The 10604-nt window shown below is 42.5% G+C and overlaps 1 protein-coding gene across 16 annotated transcripts in view; it reads right to left on the bottom strand.

Moving 5' to 3' along the window:
* The window catches only part of LOC308289249 (muscleblind-like protein 1), a gene marked incomplete at both ends in the record, with an annotated part of 87019 nt that extends 76786 nt beyond the window's left edge, over window positions 1-10233 (bottom strand). For all 16 annotated transcript variants that reach the window (XM_080730882.1, XM_080730878.1, XM_080730892.1 and 13 more), the window contains one exon: window positions 10060-10233. In XM_080730882.1, the coding sequence (XP_080587008.1) occupies window positions 10060-10233 (174 nt within the window). The remainder of the gene's footprint in view (window positions 1-10059) is intronic.
* Window positions 10234-10604: the final 371 nt, after the last annotated feature.

Below are 10604 nucleotides of genomic sequence, written 5' to 3' on the forward strand. Positions count from 1 at the left end.
TGGAAAAACCTATGTTTCTGTGTCAGTGGTGCCCAAACCTTTTCATGTGAAGGACCCCCAAAATGATATGTATGTATTTGGCCACGGACCCCCATCTCAAAATATTTAGTTCCAGGGACCCCCCAGAAGCAAAATATGTTCGCTTAAAAAATACATATTATATTCAAAGATTTGCACACATTTTCACGACTTTTCAAAAATGGCTCGCAGCGCGTAAGGTCCCTCCACCTAGGGCCCTAGTAACTCAGTCCCACTCCTCCCCCCCCTTGTGACGCCCCTGCGTGCATACTTGCGTGCATGTGTTTGTCAGTAGCTATACAGTATGTCATCCCATTCACTTCTGTGTGCGCTGTTGTGACGTACACTGGAGACCCTCGGGGTGTTTTACACACGTGTTTCCCATCACAGCATATATTGGTGAGTTTATTGTGTTTCGTCAACCTAAACGCCCCCCAGATTTACTTCTCATTTACTTCAAATGCAGACGGCTGAAAGCTCCAGCTCCTAACAGTAACAAGCTGCTAAACTCCTGTTGCGACGGCAAATCTCTCACACTCTCTCACAAAGGATTGTTTTCTTTCTGTCTGATAACAGCATGAGTTTTTTCAGCTGTTAGTTTTTTTTATAATATTAACCCCGGCGTCCCTGTTTATAGCAAGTCATTATAGGTAGTGTTGCCCGATCCCGATCACGTGATCGGATCGGCCGCCGATATGGCCGTTTTTATAAGATCGGAGATCGGGGGAAAAAAATCGTTTTTTTTTTTTTTTTTCAAAAATTTTTTTTCTGGGAGTACTGAAAGTTACAGGTAAGGTGAATGCGATATGAAATGTAAGCTTACCATAATCACAGTAATCCATAATCATTTTCAATCATATTCAAGGGCTTTTGGAGAAATGAGACAGACAGAGCACTGCAGAGGGAAGGTGATTGTGTCAGACTCTGTGTACAGCTGGCAGCTGATGCCAATAAGTAGTAATTGGCCCCTTGCTAATGGATCAAAGGAAGGCAATTATGTCTCTCTGCACTGTCAACTAGCTCAGTGGTTCTCAACCTGTGGGTCGGGACCCCCAGGGGGGTCCTCAAATTATTTTGGGGGGGTCCCCAGATGATTAACTTAATGTGCAACATTGTTTTCTCTCTCAACAGTAAACAAATCAACATAAAGTTTAAGTGTATAGAGGGTATCTGCACATTTCGAAAGTGAAAAATTAAGGACTTTTTAATACCTCTAAAATGACAAATTAAACATTGGCCAAATTGTCAAATATTAAAGCCAGAAATTGTGAAAATAGCCGATCTACATGCTCACAACTCCTCGCGTTGCGAGGCGTTGTGAGCATGTAGATCTGCTATTTTCACAATAGAACCGTGTTATACAAAATATACTTCCTCAACTCTTCAGGGTCGGGGGTCCCCAGTTAAAATATGATTATTTTGGGGGTCACGGCCTGAAAAGGTTGAGAACCAAGTGATAGAATGAATAGAATTTTTTTTTCTTCTTAATGCCTTGCCAAAAGATCGGATCGGGAAAGATCGGGATCGAATCGGAAGCAATAATATTTGATCGGTATCGGATCGGGAGCAAAAAAACCCTGATCGGGGCATCCCTAATTATAGGCAAAAATCGTTAAAGAAATTGCAGATCTACAAACTCACATCACAATGCAATGTGCTGTGAGCTTTTATATCAACTATTTTCAGTACATAGTATAAAAGTATAATGGTAGGGTAAAGGTCTTTGCACACTGCGTTTTTCGGGCCTAATATCGGAGTGAATTTCGGAGTGTGTGAATAAAAAAAATCAACCTCACGTTATGTCAATCACGTTTGCACACTGCCGCCCGTTTCGTATTTATTTTCAGACCAGGGTTGATTTTTTCCAATTTTCGCAGCTGTCGCACTGAGTCCCTTGCTCTCTCTCTCTCTTTCCTCTCTCTCTCCCTGGCCTACGGCTTTCGGATTTCCAAAATGCAACGAAAACACGCAGTGCACTGTGCAACCACCTTAAGTGATATATTTGTTGTTAAAATAAGTCTCAAATTGCTTTATATTCTAGAACTCATTGGTAGAGTGTCTGTTCAATAACAGGGGTCTGAGTCCTTGCCCCTCCAGCTCTTGTTTAAACCGAAAATGCATTTTAAGGTCAGGATACCAATTTCATTCAATCAGGAATTTTATTACAAATCTAGAGAGACTCAGAAGACCCCTGCTATTGGACAAACATTCTAGAACAATGATTACTATCACAATTTAGAGCTTTAAAAAAAAACGTTTTGTTTTAACCAAACAATATCACTTACCCTACCTTTAAATGGTTAAAAAAAGTAATAGATGCAGAAACCTCCAAGCTGTAACATGATGTTGTAGCATAATGTCAAAATACATTAAAAATCCAGTACATTTATAACATCTCAAGCTTTTATTTTCTTAATTCCTCGATTCCATATTTTGCAAAGCGCTGACAAGCAGCATGCCAGTTACATGTATTGTGAGGTAGAAATGGCTTTGTGTTTGCGATTTGGTTGATTGTTGAGATAGTCGAGACTGTGAGAGAAAGAGAGAGCAGTTTTTCATTGGTAGGTGAGATAATCAGTGTCTGTGTGATCAGCCAATCATATACTCTATAACCTCCGTCTCTGGATCATTTCCTGTTTGACGCCAAGGAATGTTTTAGAAGGAAAAGACACCAACGTCATTTTCGCTATCTCGCAATTCCAAATGACAAATTAGTCACAACATGGGTGCCAAACTGCAGCTGGAAGTTCGGTAGAATGCACTGGAGTCAGTGGAAGCCTGTGGAGCAGCTCATGAATAAACACTATTTCTGAACAATTGAGACCTTTATAACATACTCAACTCAGGAAAATAAAAGAAGGCATGTCATAAATGTTTTTCTGCTGTGTTGATTTTCGATGTGTGCACTGTCATTTTATAGCGTTATCTAAAGAGCGCAAATATGTTTCTAAACGTGCCAAGTATCGCGAGACTAGCCACCGTTTCCTGTCTGGGAACCAAATCTCGCGATACTTCCGAGAAAGAAAGGATTATTATTTACTGTTATTGTTATTATTTCATTATGTACTGTGCACATCGAAAAGCAAGTGATTGTAAAAAATACCTGTGATATGTTTTCTTTTATATTCCTGAACAGATTATATGACAAAAGGTCTCAGTCATTTATAAATAGTGTTTGTTTATGAGCTGGTCTCAGTTCCATTCACTGTCCTGTATTTCATCGCACTTCCGGTGCGAGTTTTGGCAGCCATGGTGAGCGTCATGGCGCATGCCCGGTGTTCACGTGTTTCCCATCCTCCTATCCTTGTTTGACACTATCACTCCACTCGCTTAGGGATGGGACGATATGAAAGTTTCATATCACGATTATTGTGACAAAAGAAATCGCGATTTACGATATTATCGCGATAATCAAAATCCATTATCCTTGGGCGGAACATTTGCCAAAAAATAGCAGATCTACAAGCTCACAGCGCGTCGAAACGCGACACATTGTGAGCTTGTAGATCGGCTATTTTTTGGCAAAGACATTTGATAGAGAGTGAAAAAAAAAGACTATCAAGTACGTATATAATAAGTATCTGTTACCAATTATAGAGGGTTTAAGTGGTACCGGATATGCAGCTCAGCAAATAAAAGGTGAATTGAACCCAGTGCATGACGGAGGACGATTTCACGATAAATTAAACCTCCACGATATGATTATCGTGAGTGTTTTTTATCACGATAAACGATAATATCGCGTATCGTCCCATCCCTACACTCGCTATTAGCCCTCTGTTTCAAAATGTGGAGATGTCACTTTATCCAATGCTGCCAGAGAGAGAGAGAGAGAGAGAGAGAGAGGTGAAAGACCAGCAGCACCAAGGATGTGCGTATGAAGGGCAATGCAGTCAAATCCTTTTTAATTAAAAAAAGAAATGTTACACTCATAAGTTAAATGAAGTTAAATTACCACAACGATTTTAATTGTACCAAGAAGCGACAAGAAACTGAAGGGCATTTACTGTATTAGTTCTGAACACAAAGAAAACGTGATAAAACGGCAGAGACAGAGCCACTGAGATGCCTCTTTCTTTGTCCTGCGTCGGGCTCTCACATTCCCCAGTGACCTGCATTTATTTAAAAAAGAATGCACAGGGAGGTGGGAGGCAAGGGCTAGCGAGACAAACAACCCTTGCGTGCCATACATGTGTGCACATGTGCCTCCTTCCATCCCTTTACTCCCCTTCTTATATGCTACATATCAGTCTGGCCTGCCCCATCCCCTCATTCTCCCTGTCCCTAGATCTGTGTTATGAATTCATCTGCAGAAGCAGATATATCATTCTGTCAAGGAGGCAGGGAAGGAGGTAAGCTGTGGAATGCCCTGGCAGTGAGAGTGGAGCGGAGGGGGGGCTGAGCGAAGAGCTATGCTCTCTCGCTCATTCTCTACTGTGCTGGCCGTGGCCCGCCATGGATCCGTCTATCTGTCTGTTTCCATGATCCACGCCATGCCCCGCTGACTTCTCTTATCCATTTCTATCTTAACCTGGTCTCTGCCAGGCCAATGTGAACCATTGTCGCTTCAGTCCACCGGCCCCTTAACTGTAACAAAACGGGGCCTTGCTTGACCAGAAATCCCTCCGCTATAAACCAAGTGTATCTTTGCCTTGGCTCAGATTGTCGGACTTCCAGTCCTGGGCTCCTGTTACACTGAACAACACTCTGCCTTGCCAATCAGATACGAGACAAATGACAGCATATGTGCCCAGCACGCAAGACCAAGCTCTGAAACGACTCTCATTATACTCGATAGAGTCGGATAGACATTATCGTGCCAACCTGAACCAAAATATCCAGATAAACTCATATCACATTGTTCTATCGATATCACTGGTGATGATTGAGAGAGCCTTGCCAAACAACTACAGTACTGTATGTCTCAATACTGTGCTGGGTGTTACTGTACAGTATGTGTTAAAACCAAGAAATCATCTGTACATTTTAGATTTGAACCCTTTTAACTCTTTTAGTGCTAAAACCGAACAATTTCGTTTTTTTTTTTTTTTTTTTCAATCCAATACAATTTTTTTTTTTGCTATTTTACTTACCCTGAGCTGCTTGTAGAGACGTGGGTGGTCCTGGCTCGTCCGACGCTTTCCAACGAGCCATTCTACGTGTTCCGACGATTTATTCCATTGAAAATGGTTTAGAATAAAGTTTAGAGCCCCCCAAAAAAAAACTCAATCTATGCGCGACGTATCCGAGGTGCCGAAACCGAACAATTCCGGTTTCTTTAATAAAATGAATTAATTAATCGGAGGCCTCAGCGAAGCCTCCGTCTAAATTTTCATCCAGGCTGCCGACCGCGATCTCTTATCACCGGCCCGTAATCGGGTAACGCCGCCACATCGCGCCGCCTAATCCAATACATTCTCACATCTTTAGAGCTCATTTTCTCTGAACTGTGTTCTGTCTTTGAATATATATTTTTAAACAAACATTTTTAACTCAAACCTTTGCTTCTGGGAGTCATATTTCGAGGTGGGGCCAAATACATAATCATTTTTGGGGTCCATGACATGAAAAAGTTTGAGCACCACTGATTGAACATTTTTTTCAGAAACTGTAAGGATTTAGAAGACATTGTAAAATCGGACTCAGGTCTTAAATAATGGGTTAATGTCCTGCTTGGATCTTGGCCATGCCACAAACTAGTCACAGCTGACCCCTTCACACACTGCCTCACTGTTGTTGGGAGAATATGTGGCTGACCATATGGCTTAGACGTTCACAAGTGTTTACTGTGTGCCACTGTGTTTACCACTGGCAGGATAATGGCAGTGCGTTGCGCGGTGCTCAATTTGAACATGCCTCTTCGGTGTAAATGCTAAGCTATGCTATTTTTCCTTATATTTTCTTTACCACATCCCACCAACTCCTCCCATGTTTCTCCCCATTCACTCCTCTGTCCTCTCCCAGAGTCCCATTCTATCTCTCTTTCCCCTGTCTGTCTCTCTCTCTCTCTGAGACCTGCATAGTGGGAGTGTGTTGTCTCAGGGCCAGGGCAGAAATAGACGGTAAATTACAGAGCCTTCTGTAGGCTGTGTGAGGACACCCCTCTGTGCTGTGTGCCCTCAGAATAACACACACACACGCACGCACGCACGCACACACACACACACACACACACACACACACACACACACACACACACACACACACACACACACACACACACACACACACACGCACACAGGCACGCACGCACGCACGCACACACACACACACACACACACACACGCACACACACACACACACACACACACACACACACACACACATACACACAAAACAAAACAAACACTAGCAGTATTTAAGCAGTGCAATATCCACCCTGTGTTTCCCAATGCTGACATTCAGTCACCACAATCACTAGGAGCAGTGAGCCTAACAATAGTCATGGCCCTGTGGTAATAAGACGCTCACTTGTTGCTAAGACACGCACATCTGCAGAAACACACACACGCGTGCGTGCACACGCACAAATAGTAAAAATCACACCCAATGTGAAGTGATCGGTGGTCGTGCTTGCATAACGTCTTCAATTGGTAATTGGTAATGTAATACAGGCTACACACACACACATTGCTATGGCAAAACGCTGAGGAAAACACATTTCTATGGCAAAGCGCTGAGGAAAAAGACTAGGATATAAGGGGGCGTTCACACCAGGGTTATTTGGTCCGCTTAAAAGGGACCATGGTCCTCTTTCTCCTTTGGTCCGCTGGTGTGAACGTGCAAAGGGACCATGGTCCCTTTGTTTGGTCCGGACCATGGTCCTCTTGAAAAGGCAGGACTCGGTCCCCTTCCAAACGGACCATGGTCCGGTCCTCTGCTGGTGTGAACGGAGCCGGACTTTATAGAGGACCAAACGTAGGTCTGATCAGCCTACAGTACATTCTGCATTGTGTGTTGTTCATTGAAAAACAATATGGAAAAAATAATTTAAAAAAACGACGATCGTGAAGCAATTGTAACTTCGGCTACAAGAGACTACACTCATCAATCTTCATGTTTTGCAGTTGTAAAGCTGGATTAATAATTAGTTCTAAAGGCATGAATTTCTTACGGGAATCATTATTGATATGACCCGACCGCTGATATTTCTTCATGAGCTGCAGTAGGCTACACGTGTAAGCTACATGGAAACTGGTGACCCATCTTGTGCTGTGACTCCAGGGGTCGCTCTCCGAACACGGTGATCATTGTTTGTTTTGACACAAATACTGTCACAAATAAAAGTATGGTCACCATCTTGTGTATAACACGGGAGGAGAATTAAGGAGGCGCGCTGGGCACACAACTTCCATCCAACATACCACAACACAGAAATGTCATACTTGGCTTTTCTTCCGAGGCATTAGGATTTTCTCTTTCTTCGCTCTCTCGCTGTTCCCTTGAGGACAGGCGTGCACGAGTCAAACTCTTCATGTTGTTGTCCCAACTTGGGACGGCACGGCAGTATGTCCATGTCATCGGGTGCGCCCGGTGCGGTGCGCAAAAATAACGGATTTAAAAGCTTTCAACATTGTCCGATACACGGCTGTTATGTTTCAGGGCTAAACGAATCCTGTGGTTAAAAAGAACTGATCTGCAAGCTATAGCATCCCGTTACATTATGTTCTTTTTAGCATGCGCCACCGCATATAAAAGTTATGGCTCACACGCATATATGCTTGATTCAACATTTGGGATTATACATTATTTAATTGTTTTTATTTAGGTTATTTATTAATTTAGCTTCACATTTCCAACCTGATAAGGATAGGAAATATCATTATGGACCCATTGCTTCACTTGCTTGTAAAGAAAGAAAGAGAGAGACAGAGAGTGATTATTTGATGTGGAAACGGTGACGCTTTAATTGTTTTTATTTGGCCACGCGTTCTTGCGCTATTTATTGTTAAAATAATTAAAGAAGGCTTTATGCTTGGCTATATTTATTTTTTTGAGAGAGAGAGAGAGAGAGAGAGAGAGAGAGAGAGAGAGAGAGAGATTCCTCCGTCCATCCATCGCTAATTACTGCCTGAAATGCGTGAGTTTCGCTTCTTTAAAAAAAGATATAGCCCATATAGGAAGCGGCTGTGATTAATAACACAAGAATTAATTAGAATAGGCAGTGAAGTAATTTTCCATAGGAATAGCCTATTCTGTCAATAGATCAACAGCCACTTGTCACTTGTTTACATATTTGGTTCTTTTAACAAAAGTCCCATGTGAACGCTAACCGGACCAAATTCAAAATGCAACAACGTAAACATTTGGTCCCTGATCCGGACCTTCTAAGCGGACTTTGGGTGAGAACGTGCCCTAAGTCTAGGATGTAATTGGTGATGTAATATGGCTACACACACACACACACACACACACACACACACACACACACACACACACACACACACATATTGCTATGGCAAAACGCTGAGGAAAACACATTGCTATGGCAAAACACTGAGGAAAAGTGGCTACAGATAGGTCTAGGATGTAATTGGTGATGTAATATGATGTAATATGGCTACGCACACACACATATTGCTATGGCAAAACGCTGAGGAAAACACATTGCTATGGAAAAACGCTGAGGAAAAGTGGCTACAGACACACGCACAGCCACTCTTAGGAGCGGTTTACCACCGCCCAAAAAGTTCATCCAAGATTATTAGAATACTCACAAGGTTTAACCTCGGTGAGTACTCTATAAGAAGCAGAACCTACGACCGTCTTGCAAGTGATATCACTTATGTTTCCTCACGACTTATAACTAACGGAAGCTTTTGACTTTTACATTAATTTGAATAAATATACTGTGTGTTCACATAATATTATAACTGTTAGCCTATATAGTCAGACCAATTGTCACACCATTCTAGCAGCAGTCACCCAAACTGTGTTTTCCTTTCGGTTTATCCTCCACATCACATTTTGAATCATGAACTGAGACATTTCTTTATGTTCAACAATCGTGCATTGTTAATAATAAATGTTAACAAACTATCTACAGTACCACAGGGGTCTTCAACAGGGGGTCCGGGACCCCTAGGGGGTCCTCAGAGTTACTACAGGGGGTCCTCCAAATCTTTGTGATAGAAACTTTTTTTCTCCTTTTTTGAAGCGGTGGAAACCGCTTCCAATGAATGGCTTTGTGTGTATCATGCCCATATATGGTCATTTCAGTCCAGAATGAACAGGTTTTTTCAAAAACAGAATGTCCGTTACCTCCAATGAATGGCTTTCTGTGTATCACGCCCATATATGGTCATTTCAGTCCAGAATGAACAGGGTTTTTCAAAAACACAATGTCCGTTACCTTATGTCCATATATGGTCACTCCAGGCCAGAATGAACAGGTTTTTCCTGTCCCGTACGTGTAAAATATCAGTCCAGAATGAATAGGCTTTTTCAAATATGCAATAGGTCTCACTTATTGCATAGGTCTCACCTATTGCATTGGATTGGTGAAGCTTCACATGACAATTCAACCCTATAGGTAATAGCATGGTTTATACTAAATAATTATTAACTTTGCTATAGTCAGCATGGAGAGGAACATGTACAATTTGATCGTCTCATCAAATGACTTGGTTTCATGTGCTATTGGAGGTTTTATCTGTCCACCGCTTCACTTCGAACCGAGGTTCGTCTTGTTATATTAACCGCTTGAACCCTAGCTTCCATATTCTGAGAACATAAGCCAAAAATAGCAGATCTACAAGAGCTTTGGTGCAGAGGGGAAAAAAGAGCAGAGTGAAAGGTCAAGTTTATTAAGTATTGACGGTTCAAGTGGTTACATATCTGATAACACAAATTGACATGAATCCAAAATACACTGATGATTGTGCTGTCAAACGATGGAATCTGGGGGTCCCTGCTTCATCTCTCTTTCAGCTAAGGGGTCCTTGGGCTGAAAACGTTGAAGACCCCTGATCTACCACAACAAGCCGAGACAATGCTATTGCAAAATAAACCTCAAAGGAGAGCCGCTTTGGTACAACTCACCTTTAGGGAATCAAAGCAAGCGATAACTCGTCCATTTTCCACTTGGCAGCTCTTCGCAGGGTGGGCAAACTTGCACTCGCTGTCCGGCCGCGAGCACGTTCCTCTTTGGAATTCCCGACAAACCTCCAACGTCAGCCATTTTGTGTCACGGATGGTTGTCACGTTCACCGCCATGCTGGGACAGGTAGGTGTGATTTATAACGAGCAACAGATGTAGTACTTTATAGGTTTCTAATGGCACTGGAGCAGAGGAGCGTGAAGAGGAAAATGACATATGGGAAAAAGTAAGCCTTGAGATGGTTTGTCTCCGAGATGTTTTTTTTGATGTTTTTTCAGGTGGAGCCCGCGAGGCCGAGGATTCATCTACCACCTGCGGCCCATCCTAAGAGCCTGTTTGTGGCTCTAATCAGAATCCTTCACAGCCTGTCACCCAAGGCCTGGATCAGTGACAGCCACAGTGGTTTGCTTTGTTTGTTTTTTGTGGACCCAATCTCTCTGTCTCTCTCTCTCTGTCTGTCTATCTGTCTTCTCTCTCTCTCCCTCTC

This window comes from Nannobrachium achirus (assembly GCF_963921795.1).
Source record: "Nannobrachium achirus genome assembly, chromosome: 8".
Taxonomy (NCBI): Eukaryota; Metazoa; Chordata; class Actinopteri; order Myctophiformes; family Myctophidae; genus Nannobrachium; species Nannobrachium achirus.